Source organism: Ursus arctos, chromosome Y, assembly GCF_023065955.2.
Source record: "Ursus arctos isolate Adak ecotype North America chromosome Y, UrsArc2.0, whole genome shotgun sequence".
Classification (NCBI taxonomy): Eukaryota; Metazoa; Chordata; class Mammalia; order Carnivora; family Ursidae; genus Ursus; species Ursus arctos.
In genome coordinates, this window is record NC_079874.1 from 23,611,148 (window position 1) to 23,630,163 (window position 19,016).

The 19,016-nt window shown below is 41.6% G+C and overlaps 1 protein-coding gene across 1 annotated transcript; it reads left to right on the forward strand.

Annotated features, from left to right (window-relative positions):
- The first annotated feature begins 527 nt into the window (after positions 1–527).
- LOC113248368 (thymosin beta-4) lies at positions 528–2,740 on the forward strand. The gene is made up of 3 exons (XM_026489770.3): positions 528–595; positions 1,766–1,879; positions 2,327–2,740. Exons 2-3 carry the CDS (start codon positions 1,780–1,782, stop codon positions 2,359–2,361), a joined length of 135 nt encoding a protein of 44 aa, XP_026345555.1. The 5' UTR covers positions 528–595; positions 1,766–1,779; the 3' UTR covers positions 2,362–2,740.
- The last annotated feature ends 16,276 nt before the right edge of the window (positions 2,741–19,016 follow it).

The window sequence follows — 19,016 nt, forward strand, 5'->3', positions numbered from 1 at the left end:
CCACCCAATTTCACGAGAAGCCGGGTGAGAGACAAAGAGGGCCGGGGTGGGGCGAAGGGCCTCGGTTGGCCCTAAAGCTGAGTTACAGGAATCGCACCCCTGCAGCGGGCGAGGCCCTCCAGCGCGGCCACCGCACCCTCGCTCGCGGATGTCCGCACCAGACAAAGACAGCTTCGCAGTAAAGGAATGCCTGTCCCCCTAGGTACCACCCAGACCCTTCGTTATCATGCCCCCCGGTCCTCAAGAGCAGGTTTGCGCGGCTGTTGCAAAAATCCATTATGGTAAAATAGACATAAGGAGGGGAAACGCATGATGCAGGAAGTGCCGGGGGGAGGGGGCTTTGGCTCCCTTTAATTTTCCGCCCTCGTTGCAGTAAGGGTGCAGTGGTGCATGCGAGGCGGGGGTCCCCCAAACGCCAGGCAGGCCCCCGGACGCCGGGGCGGAGACGGGGCGCGAAGGAGTTAAGCGGGCCCGCGGGTGACGTCACCTCATTTACATATGAGCGCGCATATAACGGCGCGCGGCGCGCCCCGCCCGGCATTCGGAGGCGGTCACTGAGCACGTCCTGCTTCGCTCCCACGCGCGCCTCGCTCAGGTGAGCCCGGGGGCCCCTGCTTCCTGCCCTCGGTCCCTTTCCGCCCGGCGCCCGCGCTCGCGCTTCGGCGCCCTTCTCCCTATAGAGGCATCCCTATAGCCTAGCCCAAGGGGTCCTCCTCCGGAAGCCTTTCTTGGGGTTCTGGGGATGCCAAACCCTTCCAGACGCTGGGGAACAGGGTCGGGAAATTGGTGGTTTAAAGACAAACCCCCCAAGCCGGGCTTTTGGCCATGCAGTTCCGAGGGAACATTCCCCTGCCCCACCCCCCCCACGCCTCCTCCCTCTCCCCCACACCATTCCTCCCTCCTCCCTTACACACTCCGCCCTCCCCCCCTACACCCCTTCTCACTCCCTCTCCCCGGGCATTCTGCACTGCCTTTTAGGCGGTGATTAATCTGGAACAGAAAGAGCCTTTGTTCCAATTTACACCCACCCAATCCCGGGGCTTGAACAGTTATATTTTTTCCTGTATTCTCTGATGCTTCTTGAGGTTTGTCTATATTTAAGGTGGCTGGGCTATAATGAAATATAGCAACTTTCTTGCAGGGGAATGTGTGCGGGGGTTGCCGAATTGCCCCTAAATGCAGATCAGGACTGGTTTATGGCGTGTGGGGCAGCTTTATGCGCGGCCGGCTGCATTGTTGAGCGCGAGCGAAGAAGCAGTAGGGCGGTGGTCGGGGACGCCGGCTGCAGCTGCCGCCTTTGTGAGCAGGGAAGAAAAGCAGCACGGGCCCGCATCTTTGGGGGGAGACTCATGTAAAATGCCAGCACTGTGCAGCCTCCGCTTCGTTTTAAGAATTTTTACTCATACCCACCACCCGCCCTCCCCCAGAGTTGAAATGGCTTCACTATTTACTTGTAGCCAGATTTTAATTTTCAAAGATTGTGAACTGATAACCCAGAGTGGTTAGTTTCATTATTCTGAAAGATTCGCCCCCTAATGGTAGGGCGATTTTCCCAGTTCGGCCCCCCGCATTTGGAAATAATGAAGGGGGGGTTCTTTTTTGTGTGTAGAAAGAGGAAGAGCTTTAGCCTTGAATGAAAGCGGAAGGAGGCAGAGGTGGGGTTTCAGGCTGGAGATGCGAGGGCAGAAGCGCATTTCTGAGCGGGGAGAGGCAAGGGTGGGTCGCTCGCTCGATCTCACCCTCCTCCTTGGTTTTGTGTGTGCAGCTTCCTCTGCAACCATGTCTGACAAGCCCGATATGGCTGAGATTGAGAAATTCGATAAATCGAAATTGAAGAAGACAGAAACGCAAGAGAAAAATCCGCTGCCTTCGAAAGAAAGTAAGCCCCCCCCCCGCCCTTGAAAAAAGGCTGGGCGGGAGGGAGGATGGGAGGGGCTAGGAGAAGTACCGGGACTGGGGAGGGGGAGGGGTCGGGGGGTCGGGGGGGGGCGAGGGAGTGCGGGTGAGGAGCTGACAATTTTTATGATGAATGTGTCCTGGAAAGGTTAATTAAAAGTTGTTTTTGCAGCTAACAAACAGAGCTTTAACAATTTAACGATGATGAGATGTTTGGTATACATATTAATATGCAGTATTATACCATCTTTTCTGTTAAAATGTTTTTTAGTGTTCATATTTTCACGATGGGCCGACTTGATACTTAGTGGATTTCTATGATATGGGAAGATACTGTAAACGAAAAGTACGATAATCTTACACTAGGCTGCACTGAGTCTGCCTAATGAGCTCCCTCCATCTTTTTTCTGTTTTCTCTTTCCTGTCACAGCGATTGAACAGGAGAAGCAAGCAGGCGAATCGTAATGAGGCGTGCGCCGCCAATATGCACTGTACATTCCACAAGCATTGCCTTCTTATTTTACTTCTTTTAGCTGTTTAACTTCGTAAGATGCAAAGAGGTTGGATCAAGTTTAAATGACTGTGCTGTGCCTGTTCTTATCAAAGAATCTGAACTACTGACTAGGAAGTCAATCCTCCTGCCAGGCTGGCAGGGAGGGAAAAGAACTTGTGTGCTGGTGAAGGAAGAAACTGGGTGGGAAGAGCAGTAAAAACTTAAGTTGGTGCAGGGTGTCTTGCAGGCCGTAAAATGCAGTTTAATGACAGTGCCATTGTTTTTTCTTGGTATGATTTTAATTATTGGAATGCACAATTTTTAATATGCAAATAAAAAGTTTAAAATGTGGTGTGTTTGGAAAGACTGGTTTGTTCTCACTGAAATCCATGCAAGAGAGCCTACCTCTTGGTCTCATTGTGGAAAAATAGGTGACAAACATCTGATGATTTGGGTACATCCTGTTACAGGAGAAAAATGGGTTTCACTCAGTTACACAAAATACATCTTACAGACTAGTTAATAGATTGTTTTCTTAGGCTGATTGAATTCCCATGAGCAGTATCAAAAGTTTCATCAAGAATACACCTGCTGTGCAATCAAGAAAAAGTGGCAACTTTTATAGCATATTTCTGGTACCAAATGGAACTTGGTTACTTTATCAGTTACTGGCATTGGCAAAAATAGAATTCAAGCAATCTTGTCAAACGAAAAATCAGTGAAAATTGCATAAACAATTGCTTTATGAAGGAATTTGGCATTTGTGATTCAGCAACAGTTTGATTTCAGTTTTTATAAAATGGTAAATACACATTGCATGAATGAATATTTTGGTGCAATTGAGTTCATTAATTTGAGTAATTAAAAATCCTTGGATTTTGAATAGCAATTTGGTATATACTACATTTTGGCTACGTTTAAGTCAATATGAGTTACTTGGCTAATATCCAGATTTTAATACATCTCAATTTCAAATGCTTTTAGTGGTAGGTAAAAGGAAAGCCTTTGTTTTTGGTCATTTTAAGAAAAAGTGGGAAGATAGTTAATATGCAATTTATAAATAAATATAAATTAAATAATTGTCAACACAATCCTGAAGAGATCTTGAATCTTTTTTAAGATTATTTGTCAGGACAGGCAGGGGAGTGACAGGCAGAGGGAGAAGCAGGCTCCCCCCTGAGCAAGGAGCTGAAGCAGCACTCCATTCCAGGACCTCATGACCTGAGCTGAAGGCAGATGCTTAACCAGCTGAGGCACCAGATGTCCTAGATTCCTAGGTTTTCTGAGGAAAGAGTGTACATATTAACAAAAGGGATAGAATTTAGGGGCGCCTGGGTGGCACAGCGGTTAAGCGTCTGCCTTCGGCTCAGGGCGTGATCCCGGCGTTATGGGATCGAGCCCCACATCAGGCTCCTCTGCTATGAGCCTGCTTCTTCCTCTCCCACTCCCCCTGCTTGTGTTCCCTCTCTCACTGGCTGTCTCTATCTATGTCAAATAAATAAAATCTTAAAAAAAAAAAAATTTAAAGATGGTAGTTTACTATCTCATCTGTGCAGTGTACATGTCTAAGAAAATTTTCCACAGATAAAGACTCTTGAAAATACTTTTTTAATGTACAGGTGGGGAATGGTTATGGGAGCAAAGGAAGGTGCAAATTGTTCATGACTTAACCAGTTTATTTCATTTCCTTTTCTGAACACTTATTCTGAGAAATACACAGGAAATGATTTGCCTGTGGTTTAGACAACCAACCAGACCATCAAACCTATCTGCACTGCAAGGGGATATGTGCCTGTGGCTGTAAAACAGGAAGTTCCTAAGCTTGCTTGATAGAGAATAGGCAATTGATAAGCACAAAATTCTGAGACTTCTCATGATGAAGACAGGGCCTCCAATCCTGCACTTTTTTTTTCCTGAGTGGATGAATTAGATTCACTTTAAACACCATGGATGGTAGTGGATGGAAGAAACATTTACAACTTTTAGGGAGGGGAGAAAAAAAATTTCTCTGGAGAGGGAGAGAATATTCCTTGAAGGGCTAAGGATATTTTTGAATCCCTATGGGAATTTAACCATGCTTTTAAAAGCTTGGAGTGGATACTCTTTCACATGCACAAAAGGAACCTGAGATTCACCATTAGAATGAGGGGTTTTTCAGACTCCTATCAAGGGCAACCTTGACTCTCTGCTTTCCCCCTTGGAGGAGATAGGCCAAGGAAATTTAAGTTTAGAACCGAAGGTCAGTCTTGTCTGGTACTTCTGCAAATTTTGAATAGATCAGGACAAAATGGAAGAAGGAGAAAGAAGCTCACCAAAGGACTCCTGAGACAGTCTTACTCATTTTCAAATCTCAAAAAGTTCTCAACCATTACAAATACATTATCAGTCTTCCAACACAATTTCAAAGCAACTTTATTCTTTAAGAAGAAAAACAACTTTTGTGCAAGCATTGAGTGTGTAAATGGGGATGGTAGGAAGGCATGTAAAGTCAACAGACGTTAGTCTCTTTTGTATAGGGCCTCTTACATTCCTAGTAATCATGAGATTCTCCTATACTCTTGTGAGTTATATATTGTTTCCTTTATTTTTTTATTAAGATTTTATTTATTTGACGGACAGCCAGCAAGAGAGGGAACACAAGCAGAGGGAGTGGGAGAGGAAGAAGCAGGCTCCTAGTGGAGAAGCCTGATGTAGGGCTCAATCCTGTAACACTGGGAACAGGCCCTGAGCCAAAGGCAGATGCTTAATGACTGCGCCACCCGGGCGCCCCATATTGTTTCCTTTAAAAGCAGGAGAAACACCTGTTTATCTAGTCCAAAGAAGCACTAACTCCCCAAGACCAACGTAAAATAATTTTCTATTGTTTCTAAACAAAAGGGGTCAGTTTAAAGAATTCCAAATTTAAAGTTCTTGGAAAGAACAGGGCATTTTTGGTAATCAAAATAGTCCAAAATAAAACATAAAACATCCTAAGCCTTAGTGCAGAACGTAAACTTAAAGTACATGTTGAGGGAACAGAAGGCAAGCTAAGGACAAAGAAGAAGCTGACACCCTGCAACACCCCCCCCACCACCACCATGGGATGTATGTGACATTCCTCAGGCACTTCTGGCTGCCTTAAAGGACAAAGAAACAGTCCTTACTACCTACAGCCCACTGACAAGTCCTTGAAACAGGCATGGTGACATTCGTCTAGGAACTCAGCTGCCTCGATGTTAATACTTTGCTAAGGGCAAAAGGCAGTCCTAGCCTGACCGCCCTCCCCTCCACCAAGATCCTATAAGTCTACTTTAATGTATAAAAATTCCTTTGGAAACTTCCTTTACTCTGACTGCCCAAGATACCTATTGGCAATCATCCCCCAAGCATATAGCCCACTGATACACGTCTGAAGGGTCTCATGACTCAGGTTTTATTAGACGGTAACGAATGACCTTTTCCCAACAACAGCTAGCACCCTCAGGTGATGAGGGAACAAAAAGCTGGCTGAGGACAGAGCAGAAACTGACACCTCGCAACCCCGCCCCCCCCCCAAGGGATGTATGTGACATTCCTCAGGCACTCCTGGCTGCCCTAAAGGACAAAGAAATAGTTAACCTATAGATACCACAATCTTGCAAGACTTAAGTCTCCCTCAGTTTTACAAATGTCTTTAGCAGTTTACAAGAACGAAGCATTTCTAGCAATAACCTAGCTTCCAGAAGGGAATGTAGATACAATTAAATGCCCTTATAATCTGCAGCCTCCAGGAAGTTCCCAACTATCTTCATGTTAATACCTTACTAGAGGGGTAAACAACCTTAACTTGACAATGGCAAGGCCTCTGGTATCTTGTGAGTCTTCTTTAACATATGAAAGTATTTCCTCAACCTCCCTTTTTCCTTACCTCCCCCAACCTCATGGTATCTAATCAGCCACCCCTCCCAACCCTGGTGCAGCATCTCTTTCTGCCCATGGGTCCTGTCCCCATGCTTTAATAACCACCAATTTTGCACCAAAGACGCCTCAAGAATTCTTTCTAGGTCATCGGCTGCGGACTCCACCCCACTGAACCTCATGTGTATTCCGTGCCCCCACCATAAAGGTCCTGGAAACCTTGCTTACAAAATTCCTTAGAGACTTATGCTATCCCTAACCCCCTCCCAACTTGAAGGTATATAATGGACCATTCCTCACAACCCTGAGGCAGTAGCTCTTTCTGCCCATGGGTCCTGTCTCTGTGCTTTAATAAACCACCATTTTGCACCAAAGATGCCTCAAGAATTCTTTCTTGGTCATCGGCTCTGGACTGAATCCCACTGAACCTCACCGATATTCCCCAACCTCATCAGTACATTGTTCAGTAATAAGAGTAGCAGAACATGTCAAAATGTAGCACTTTTCAGCTGAAGGCTGGGAGTTTCATCAACCAGGGAAGACTGACTCTTGTCACAAGAGAGGACACTATAACACCCTACATCCAGACAAAGTTGTCACAACTATCATACTGATGTGGTTTGGAAATAAAGGTGAGGTTCCGTGGGGTGGAGTCCAGAGCCCACGACCAAGAAAGAATTCTTAAGACGCCTTGGTGCAAAATGGCTTATTAAAGCAGGGGACAGGACCCGTGGGCAGAAAGAGCTGCTGCCCCAGGTTGTGAGGGGTGGCTGATTATATACTATGGTGTTGGGGGAAGTAAAGAAAAAGGGAGGTTTCAAGAGAGTACGTTCATTTGTTAAAGAAGACTCACAGGACACCAGAGGCCTTGCCATTGTCAAGTTAAGGTTGTTTCCCGCTCTAGTAAGCCATTAACATGCAGATAGTTGGGAGATCCCTGGAAGCATGTCCCACCCAGAGGTGGAGAGGGGTGGGAAGGTTGCAGGGTGTCAGTTTATGCTTTGTCTTCAGCCAGCCTGAAGAGGGAATGGAAGGCAAGCTGAGGCTGACACCCTGCAACCCCCTCCCCCGTGGGATGTATGCAACATTCCTCAGGCACTCCTGGCTGCCCTAAAGGACAAAGAAACAGTTGACCTATAGATACCACAGTCTTGCAAGACTTAAGTCTCCCTCAGTTTGCAAATGTCTTTGCAGTTTACAAGAACAAAGCATTTCCACCAGTAACCTAGCTTCCAGAAGGGAATGTAAATACAACTAAATGTCTTCTAGCCTGCAGACCACAGACAGATACTTCTAGAAATCCCAACTACTAGTTCCCAACTACCTTAATGTTAATGCCTTGCTAGAGGGGAAGACAACCTTAACTTGACAATGGCAAGACCTTGGATATCCAGTGAGTCTTCTTTAACATGTGAAAATCCTTTTGAAACCTCCTTTTCCTTACCTCCCCCAACCCCATAGTATATAATCAGACACCCCTCACAACCCCAGGGCAGAGCTCTTTCTGCCCACCGGTCCTGTCTGTGTGCTTTAATAAACCGTTTTGCACCAAAGACGTCTCAAGAATTCTTCCTTGGTCGTCGGCTCTGGACTCCACCCCACTGAACTTCACCTATATTCCACAGCCTCATCAAGCCTTCTGCTCCCTCATCATTTCTCCCCTGAACAATTTGGCCCTTAAATCTTTAAGGTTGTTGAAGGTGGAAGGTCTCATCTTCTATAACATCTTCCTGCTGAATACGGGTGTAGAGATGTCCCTACCTATGTGTCAATATTGGTCAATTGGGGAACATATAGCAGAGTTATGAAAGGGGAGGCATCTGAATCCAACACGGACAATATGTATGAACCTTCTTGAGTAGTAAGGATCATCTGTTAGCTGAAAGATACAGCAGTGAAGGAGTCTTGGTAATGAGGTACAGGTGAGGTTCAGTGAAGTGGGGTCTGGAGCTGACAACCAAGAAAGAATTCTTGAGGCGTCTTTGGTGCAAAATGGTGGTTTATTAAAGCATGGGGACAGGACCCATGGGCAGAAAGAGCTGCTGCCCCAGGGTTGTGAGGAATGGCCCATTATATACCCTCAAGTTGGGAGGGGGTTAGGGATAGCATAAGTCTCTAAGGAATTTTGGAAGCAAGGTCTCCAGGACCTTGAGGGGGCTAGCTACTGTTGGGAAAGGGTCATTTATTACCGTCTAATAAAAACTTAGTCATGAGACCCTTCAGATGTATATTGGTGGGCCATATGCTTGGGGGATGACTGCCAATACGTATCTTGGGGTGTTAGAGATAAAGGAAGTTTCCAAAGGAATCTTTATATGTTAAAGTAGACTTACAGGATCTTGGTGGAGGGGCGGGGGTCAGGCTAGGACTGCCTTTTGCCCTTAGCAAAGTATTAACATTGAGGCAGCTGAGTTCCTAGAGGAATGTCACTGTGCCTGTTTCAAGGACTTGTCAATGGGCTGTAGGTAGTAAGGACTGTTTCTTTGTCCTTTAGGGCAGCCAGGAATGCCTGAGGAATGTCACATACATCCCATGGGGGAGGGGGGCTGTTGCAGGGTGTCAGCTTCTGCTTTGTCTCCAGCTTGCCTTTTGTTCCCTCATCTTTGGCACTAGGCAGGGAGACACTGGAAATGACAAAACTAGGTTAATATTTTAACGAGAAAGAGAAGTATGAATAAAAGACCTTTGATAGTTGACCTTTGATAATTTTCCTCCAGTCCAGGAGTTTAAAGCAATCACTAAAGGAAAGAGAGATCACTTAAATCTCAAATTTGAGTATTCACATAAGTTAGAAACCCAGAAATATTTTTGTGGTAATCTGGACTATACACAGCATTCTGTTTTTATGATATTGAAAGCTCCACTTTTGTAAGTTAAAACATTTAATGCCATTCTATTTTGTAAAGCTGCTTTATGCATTTGTATTACTTTAGTGTTTAATAGAGAAATATTATTTTGAGTGTTATTTAGGGATTTGACCATTTACTTAAGAGCTTCTTAGTGTCAAACAACATCCTCCAGTCTCAAAGAGGGAACAAAGATGGTTGTTAGGTGGTCATACCAATGAGATGGAGAACATGTCCACCATCATTTTAAATTTTGAAGGTTGGCTGGGTTGCTAATTGTTTTAATAATGCATCCATGCATCCAGGCAAAACCCAGAGTGCAGTGGCTCATCCAGCCTGGGGGAAGCTGTAGGCTCAAGTTAGAGTTGCATAGCCATTGGATCCGAGCCAGGAGCCAGCTATCTAATACTGAGCTTCCTTGAAGTGCAGTCAGGATTATCGAGGATTATTTGGTTTTAGAGGACCATCTTTGATTTGTGGGTAACTGCATGTCAGGCTTTGTTAAAGGTAGTTATTTTACCTCAATAGAGGTGGCTTCTAGGATAAACATGAGTACGAGGGAGGAAACCATCAAGAAACACTTTTTGTTTTAGATCCAGCCTTAACAATATCCTAATTATTGGAATCACCGGCAGGTGGGAGAAGACTTCTCAAGAGATAAGAGCATCCCCAAGTACATCATCCAATCCAATCATAAAGAAAGTAGGGTCATCCATTATCTCCATAAGTCCATAGTTAACCCTATGGAGTCCAGTATGCTCTGGCTTTTAGGGAAGGATTTTTTCATCCCAGCCACACAGAATTGGTCAAGGTGCTTGTTGATTTGTTGGGGAATCAATCCCATTTTTTTAGTTGTTTAAACAATTATATGCCCATGATGAGGGAACAGAAGGCAAGCTGAAGACAAAGCAGAAGCTGACACACCACAACCCCCACCCCTCATGGGATGTATGTGACATTCCTCGGGCACTCTTGGCTGCCCTAAAGCTAAGGGAAGGAAAAACAAATAGTTAACTTATAGAGATCACAATCCTGAAGACCTGAGTGTCCCTCAGTTTACAAATGTTTTAGCAATTTACAAGAACAAAACATTTCTATCAATAACCTAGCTTCCAGAAGGAAATGTAGATGCAATTAAATGTCCTTATAACCTGCAGCCCATTGACAGATACTTGAAGTAGGCAGAGTGTAATGTTCCTTCAGGAAGTTCCCAATTATCTTCATGGTAATTCCTTACTGGAGGGAAAAACAACCCTCACTTGATAATGGCAAGAACTGAGACACTGAAGAACTCTCTGGTTGGGAGATGTTGTGTTGGCAGGGCCTTGTGCTGGTTTTCTGGAAAAGGGGCCCACTGTGCTGGGACAGAGGCATGCTTCACAGAGAGGCAGTCTGGACAGAGCACTGGGGGTGTGGCTTGGTGTAAGCAAGATAGGCATCCAGTGCCTGTGCTGAGCTTTTTCCTTCAGGTGGTTCTGTGTTTAGGCTGAGGGTCTGGGGAGAGAAATAGCATATATGCTGCCTCTCAGTGAACCTAGACTAGTGAATGATCTCCCTCCTGTGTGCCTTCAGCATTTGTTAGACCACTGTTTCCACACTGTCTGCCATGGTTTTTTTGCCTGCCTTCTCTCCTGGATTAGCAAAGTCCCCTCCTAACTCTATCCCAACCAAGCCTGTGGACTTTTACAACAACAAGCTTTGGAGATATGGTATGGCAGGGGCATGTACTAGTCTTGTAGGGGAGAGGCCTGCCAGGCTGGGAATGAAGTAAACTGCTTCTGTGCTTTATCTCCACTGCTTGTTTGTCCTGCTGTCTCTGTAAGGGCAGGGACTCAACTTCCTGATGTCTTTCAGACTGATTTTTAAGTTTCCAGGCTTAAAGTGCTGCTAGTTGTATAAACTCACAAAATTTCAGTCTATCTTGCTTTCAAGCATGTTATGAGGATCTGTCTTCCCCATGAGCCTCCCTGGTGTGATAGTCTATTTTTCACCCTTCTCTCCACCACTGACTCCCTCCTATCTGCTTATGGCCAAGATCCATTTCTCTGCCAAATCACATCTCCACCCTTCCCAACTTCTTCTATGTGGCCTCTTCTCTACCTTTAGTTCTGGAGTTTGTTCTGTCATTTAGGTAATTTTTTTGATTATTTATGTTGATGTGAGTGTTATCTGTTTTATCTATGGGATGAGGGAGCATTCCTTATGGTCCTCCTATTCTGCCACCTTCCCAGCCTCTTTCTCCTAAATTGGTGTTTGGTGTTTAATCCTGGATTCTAAACCACTTTCAGTTACTCATTTTTCCTGGGTATCTCCCATGTACAAAGGAGGTATACACCTTAATAAATTTTTCTGTGTTTTTCTCTTATTAGTCTGTCTTTATTAAGGAATCTCAGAAGAACTGCACTGTCCTTGGAAGAGAAGAAACATAGCCTTCCTTTTCTTTCCCCAAGAACAAAATGTCTCAATTTTAGATTTTATTTACAGGAGTGAATTATACTGTAATGTAAGAGAATTAAGCTGACCAAATTGGGTTAAATGTACTTTATTTGCATATAATAAAGAGGGGCTAAGTTACAAATTCGAGACATAAGTGTCATTGAAGAAGGAAATATATTTCTAAGAACTGATTTTACTCTAGTTTTTTCTCCTTCTATGCTTGTATAGCCTTTTGTCTCTTTAGTCAATTCATCAAGCTAGTACCATCTCTAACTTGACTCTGAGACTTTGTGGGCAGGGTCCATACACTCTATGTTCATATTTATGTATATCCATTCCCCCCTCCCACCGTTTTTAAAGAGAGAGTGCGGAGGGGCAGAGGGAGAGGGAGAGAGAGAATCTTAAGCAAGCTCCCTCCAAGTGCGAAGCCCAACATAGGGCTCAAACTCACAACCCTAAGATCATGACCTGAGCTGAAATCAAGAGCTATATGCTTAACAAACAGGTGCTCCTATGTACCCTTTTTTCTATGCCCAATAGTGACTCACATATGTGGGCTTCAATGTATACTGCCCTTTCCCCTTTGACACTTTTTTAAAAATTTTTATTTATTTGAGAGAGAAAGAGAACACAAGCAATGAGGAGGGACAGAAGGAGAGGGAGAAACAGACTCGTTGCTGAGCTGGGAGCTGGACATGAGGCTTGATCCCAGGACTCCAAGATTATGACCTGAGCTGAAGTCAGATGCTTAACCAACTGAGCCACCCAGGTACCCCCTCCATTGATGTATTTTTTTAAATGCTTGTTTGGTTGTTGGTTTCAACATACGAGTATCATGCTAGATAAACAATTTTTAAAATATTTAAAAAATTTATTTAGAGAGCTTTGGACTATTTTTTTGGTCACTGTCCTTAGTTGTGTTGATTTTTAACCAATATTTATAGCAACTGCATCTCATTAGGCCAGAGCACTAGGTCATTACTTTATTCCACCAATATTTATTGACTGCCTGGTATGTGCAAGTTACTTAATTTGCCACAGAGATTCAGTAATAAATAAGAAGACATTGGGTTAAATATACCCATTTCATCTAAATTTGATTATAATATGCTAAGGAAATATTCTTTTTCTGATTTAGAGTGAATAATGAATTTTTAAAATAAGTTTTATTCTTTGCTTTAGTGCGCAAATTCAAATACATCTATAATGATTATATTCAAATGTAATGTAACAAATCATTGAATCATTTCAAAACCTTCCAAAACTGAATGGTAAGTAAAATATTGATGGGAATCAGCTGATTTTTTTGCATTATAATTACATAATTTATATTATTAGCATAGAAAGATTGTGCATAAATCTTTTTTTAAAAGATTATTTATTTTTTAAAAAAGATTTTATTTATTTATTTATTTATTTATTTATTTATTTATTTATTTATTTAAGAGAGAGAAAGAGTGCACACAAGTAGGGGGAAGAGAAGAGGGAAAGGGAGAAACAGGCACCCCACTGAGCAGGGAGCCCAAGGCAGGGCTAGATGGAAGGATCCTGGGATCATGACCTTAGTGGAAGGCAGATGCTTAACTGAATGAGCCACCCAGTAGTCCCATAAAGATTATTTATTTGTTTATTTATTTATTTATTTGAGAGAGAGAGTGCCCACAAGCAGTGGGGAGGAAAAGAGGGATAGGGAGAAGGAGACTCTGCTGACCAAGGAGCCTGTCTCAGGGCTTGATCCCAGGACCCCAAGGTCATGACATGAGCGAAAGGCAGAAGCTTGACTGACGGAGCCCCCCAGGTGCCCAATTGTGCATAAATCTTATCGGTTATCTTTTAGTAATCCTTTCTGAGAGATGTCTGAAACTGCGAATGTACCTAATACATATAATGTAAAAATCTGAATTTTCTAGGGTTTTATTGTTTAGATACTAAAATTCCAGAGAAATGCTATTGCTAAATTCTTATTCTTCCTCTACTAGTCTCCTAACACATGATTTTAGTGCGCTTTTTCAATAAGTATGAACAACTTCTTCTTTGCCCTATATTCTATATAACCATTTTCCTGAGCAAGATGCATCTATGAACTGCCTTATATGAGCTAAATAATTTTACTTTCTATATTTCCCAACTGCGTAGAAGTAATTTCAAAAATCCTTGGGCATGCTTCACAATCTAGTTATAGCTTATCTCCCAGCTCAGTGTCTCACAAAATAGAAGCTTGATAAATATTTGTTGGGACAATGAACATATGCATAACTCACATTATACATGGCCATTCATCACATAGGTCTGACTCTCCCACTATATTCAGATCATGCCTAACCCATCTTCCAATCCCAGCAACCAGAAAAGAGCCTGACATTCAGTAGGTGATTGATAATGTTTATTGAGTAAATAAAGACTTATTTCATCCTACACACACAGTATTATTTTAGATCCAAATGACCAGAGAGCACTGCTCAGGACCGCATCTCTCTGTTATTCTCTCTGGCTCTGTTTTCTTGAACTAAAGTCTTTGTCAGCCTTTAGTGTAAAGTTAATGCTGGCCTCACAAAATAAGTTGGGAAATATTCCACTCTCTCTCTGTGTCTCTCTTTCTCTTTTGAAGCTGTTCAGATCAATATTGGTATTAATTGTGCTTTAAATTCTAGTGAAAACCAAATGAATGAAAACTGTGGGAGCTTAGGTTTACCTAAGGAAAAATGCCTGAGCTGTAGTCAAAACAGACAATCAATTATGATCTTAACCTTTACTCTCCAGCCAATTGTTAACTACAATTCCAGTCGTATCCCAGAGCATAGTTTTCACACCATAGGCCATGTCTCCTTACAATGTCAGGAAATTAACTACTTCATTCTTACCAGAATTAAAAAAATAGAGTTAAAACAAACATAAAAAAAATAGAGAAAATCAATTAAAAGAACAATTGAGGGGCACCTGGGTGGCTCAGGTGGTTAAGCGTCTGTCTTTGGCTCAGATCATGATACCAGGGTCCTGGGATCAAGTCCCGCATCGGGCTCCCTGCTCAGTGGGAAACCTGCTTCTCCCTCTGCTGCTGCTACTCTCTCTCTCTTTCTCTGTCAAATAAATAAAAAACATATTTAAAATAAAAAACACATAAAGAAACAATTGAATCTTTGTAATAATAAAAACAAATTCACAAACTTTAAATTGACTAAGGAAAAAAAACCTCAAGTAACATGAGATATGAAAGGAACTTATTACCAATTCAACAGAAACAAATATTTATAAGTTAATACTATGAAAAATTATGTGCTAACAAATTGAATAACCTAGAAAGAAGAAAGGATAAGTTAAACTGGAGAAAATCCTAGAAATACACAAGTTACTAACAATCATGAAATTAAGAAAGAAATGCTATTTACAGTAGCATAAGAATGAATGAAATGCTGAGCAACTTAACTAAGGAAACAAAAGACTCATACATGAAAATTACAAAATGTCCCTGAAATTAAGATGAAACCAGTCAGTGGAAAAACATTTGTGTTCACGAATAAGAAGACTTAGTATTGTATGGACGTCAACAATACTGAACACCAAAATGAGCTCTTGCACATGTGGTCAATTATTTTTGACAAAAAGGCCAAGACAATTTAATGGAGAAATGATAGTCTTTCTGACAAATAGTGTTGGAAAAACTGGATATCCAAATTCCAAAAACTGGAATTGAAACCTAATTTTATAACATATACAAAAATTAACTTGAGAAGAATAAAAGACCTAAACTTAAGAGCTAAAATTATAAAGCTCTTAAAAGAAAATATAAATCTTTACGACAGTAATAATTTCTTGGATATAGCAAGATAAAGGCAAAAAAAAAAAAAAAAGACAAAACAAGCAAGTTGAATTCTATCAAAATTAAAAACTTTTTAAAAAAATTTTTTTTGAAGATTTTATTTATTAATTTGACAGAGAGAGACAACCAGCGAGAGAGGGAACACAAGCAGGGGGAGTGGGAGAGGAAGAAGCAGGCTCCCAGCGGAGGAGCCTGATGCTGGACTCTATCCCACAACGCCGGGATCATGCCCTGAGCAGAAGGCAGACGCTTAACGACTGCACCACCGAGGCGCCCCTATCAAAATTAAAAACTTTTGTGTATTAAATGTCACTATTAACAGAGTAAAAAGACAACCTATGAACTGGTAGAAAATAATTGCAACTCCTATATCTGATAATGGGATAATATCTAAAATATATAAAGAAATCCTATAACTTGTTAAAATAAAAAACAAATGGAGATCAGCCTTGAAAATTCACTAAGTAGACAGTACCAGTTTAGTTTTTCAAGCAAAGCTTACTTTACCTTATTTTGCAAGATCGACAGCAAGATTTCTTGCTTGAGCTTCTGAAAATCATAAGCAAAACTTAAACTGTCAGAATTGATATGGGATAACCTCTAACCAATTTCTTATCATTTAAGAAAATTCAAATACTATCACCTATCACAGTGAAGAATAAACAAACTTTTCACTATATATATTGCTTTATATACAATGATATCTCTGGCTCTTATCCATATTTGGTTTAAGTGCTCCCAGTTTTCACACTGCCTTTTTGGTGTATGTACTATAAACTTATTAATAACTACTTAATAATAACTTATTAATAACTACTCATTGATGATTCACTGCTTTTACTTCTGCTAGTCATGTACTTTTAAGAAACCAAAACAAAACAAAACAAAAAAATCAATTGAAAATGGGCAAAAGATTTGAATTGGCATGTCTCCAAAGAAGATGCAGAAATGGCCAGTGAACACATGAAAAGATTCTCAATGTCATTAGTCAATAGAAAATGCAAATCAAAAGAAGAATGAAATAGTGCTTCACATTCAGTAGGGTACCTTATTAAAAAGAAACACAGAGGGGCGCCTGGGTGGCACAGCGGTTAAGCGTTTGCCTTCGGCTCAGGGCGTGATCCCGGCGTTGTGGGATCGAGCCCCACATCAGGCTCCTCCGCTATGAGCCTGCTTCTTCCTCTCCCACTCCCCCTGCTTGTGTTCCCTCTCTCGCTGGCTGTCTCCATCTCTGTCGAATAAATAAATAAAATCTTTAAAAAAAAAAAAAAAAAGAAACACAGAAAATAACAAGTGTTGGTGAGGATGTGGAAAGGTTTGAAAACTTTTACATAGCTATTGGGAATGTAAAATATGCAGCTGCTATGCAAAGCATGTTGGTGGAACCTCGGAATTTTAAAGGTAGAATTACCACATGATCCAGTGATTCCACTTCTGGTTGTATACCCAAAAGAATTAAAACCAGAATCAAACAGATATTTGTGCACTCATGTTCATAGCAGCATTAGTCACAATAGGTGAATGATGGAAACAGTTCTCAGCTGTCCATTTACAGGTGATTGGTAAACAAAATATGATTTATACATACAATGAAATATTATTTAGTCTTAAAAATGAAGGAATTCTGGGGGCACCTCAGCTAAGTCACTTAAGCATCTGCCTTCAGCTCAGTTCATGAACCAAGGGTCCTGGGATCGAGCCTCAAGCTGGGCTCCCTGTTCACAGCTAAGTCAGCTTCTCCTCCCTCTGTTTCTGTCCCTTTCCCCATTTACCCACTCTCTCTCCATCTCAAATAAATAAAATCTTAAAAAAAAAAATAAAGGAATTCTGACACTAGCTACAACAAACATGCATTTGGACATTATGTGAAGTGAAATAAACCAGTAATAAAAGAGTATTTAGAGTAGTAAATTCATGGAGATGGAGAGTAGAATGGTGATTATCAAGGAGGAAAGCAGAGAATAGATTTTTCACTGTATGGGGATAGAGTTTAAGGTTGGGAAGATTAAAAAGTTCTGGCTGGGTGGTGGTATTGTATAACAACGTGAATTTATTTAAGGTCAGTGGACTGTATACTTAAAATGGTTAAAATAGTATATATTATGTTACGTATATTTTACCACAAGAAAAAATACCATCTTATTAGAAAGCACAATAATTGAGATGGTAATTTGATCTGGTAAGGCTTCTTTAAGGACACAGTACTTTAGTAAAACCTAACAGCAAAGTAGAAATTTGATTCACTAAGAGTAAAGTAAGTCTTGTAGAGAACACAGAATAACCCCGAACACAAAAAGAGCTCTGAAAGGAGACCACTGTTCCCTAAGGGCAATGAGCAAGGGGACAGATGACAAAATGAGGCTAATACTATTTATAAACTACAACAAGTAATATTAGGATTTGCAGTTTCCCATTTGTAATTGGAAGAACATAGGCAGGAAAATGACTTAAGATTTGTGTGTTCTGCAATGTCTAAGTGGGGATGGGAGGATTTGATAATGGCTTAAGTATTGATTTAAAGTTTCCATTCAGAGGTGTGTGTGTGTGTGTGTGTGTGTGTGTGTGTGTTTGTGTTTCTCTTTGTGTTTGAAAGTGTATCTACTAATCTGTGATGGTAGAATGTTCAATACAAACACCCTGCCTCCTCATGGCCTCATTTCTTTCCTTTCCCTCTCCTGCTTGGGTTCCTAATTTGTCGTTGAGATTGACTTTAAACCCTCTCCTCCCCACTCCCCACTATATTTGTTCTTAAACCCATGCTGAACCTACTCTAACAGCCTATGTTTTCCATTGTTCAATCCAGGTTCCCAACGGCCAATACATAAAACTAATTTTTCATGAGGGTTACACTAAACATGTCCTTTGTTCCTTGTCAGCACTCTATTAGTTGTGTGATTTTGCATATGCTTCATGAATTTTCTGAGTTTTGCTTTCTCATCTGCAAAGTGGGAAAAGAGATGGCACTAACAGCATGGGATTGTTATAACAATTCAAAGAAATACATGCACCTCATATATTAAATGTGCTCAATACTTAGTCAGTTTTATTATAGTTACAGCTGTTGTTTCTTCCCTTCTTTGACTTCTTGGTAGCTTTGATAATGTTGACCGTACTCTACTTTTCCATTCCCTCCCTTCTCCCACAACATTTTTAGTCCCTGATTTCTCTGATTACTCTTGTTCTATTGATTTCCATGATTGCCTTTTCCCCATTCTCTCTTGAGACTTATTGATCTCCAGATTTGATCCTCAACCTTTCTTTCTTTTTACTCCTAAGTGAATTCATCCTGCTTTGTCTTCAACCACTACCTCCAACTTGCTAGTTCCCTAACCTGTATCTTTGACCCAGATCTCACTGACAAATCTGTACCTGTATCTCCTACAGCATGCTAGACATCTCCACTTGGTCCACCATGGGAACCTTGGTCTCATCATATTCCCATTAGTACATTATTTCTCTCCTCTTCCTGCTCCATTTGCCATGTCAGTTAATGGCCCTACAGTTTGGGGCATAACCCAAAGTACGGATCTTGAATTCATCCTCAATGATTTCTAATCTCTCTAATCATGCTCAACTGGCTGGTCAATAGTAGAACTATCTTGGTGCACATTCTCCTGGACCATACCTTTAGCACTGTAGCTACCTGACTTTT

What these genes read in the sequence shown, in the direction of transcription:
- LOC113248368 (XM_026489770.3), top strand. Translation starts at nt 1,780, where the DNA reads ATGTCTGACAAGCCCGATATGGCTGAGATTGAGAAATTCGATAAATCG. An exon ending in TCCGCTGCCTTCGAAAGAAA is followed by an intron (nt 1,880 to 2,326) that starts GTAAGCCCCCCC and finishes TTCCTGTCACAG; the next exon opens with CGATTGAACAGGAGAAGCAA.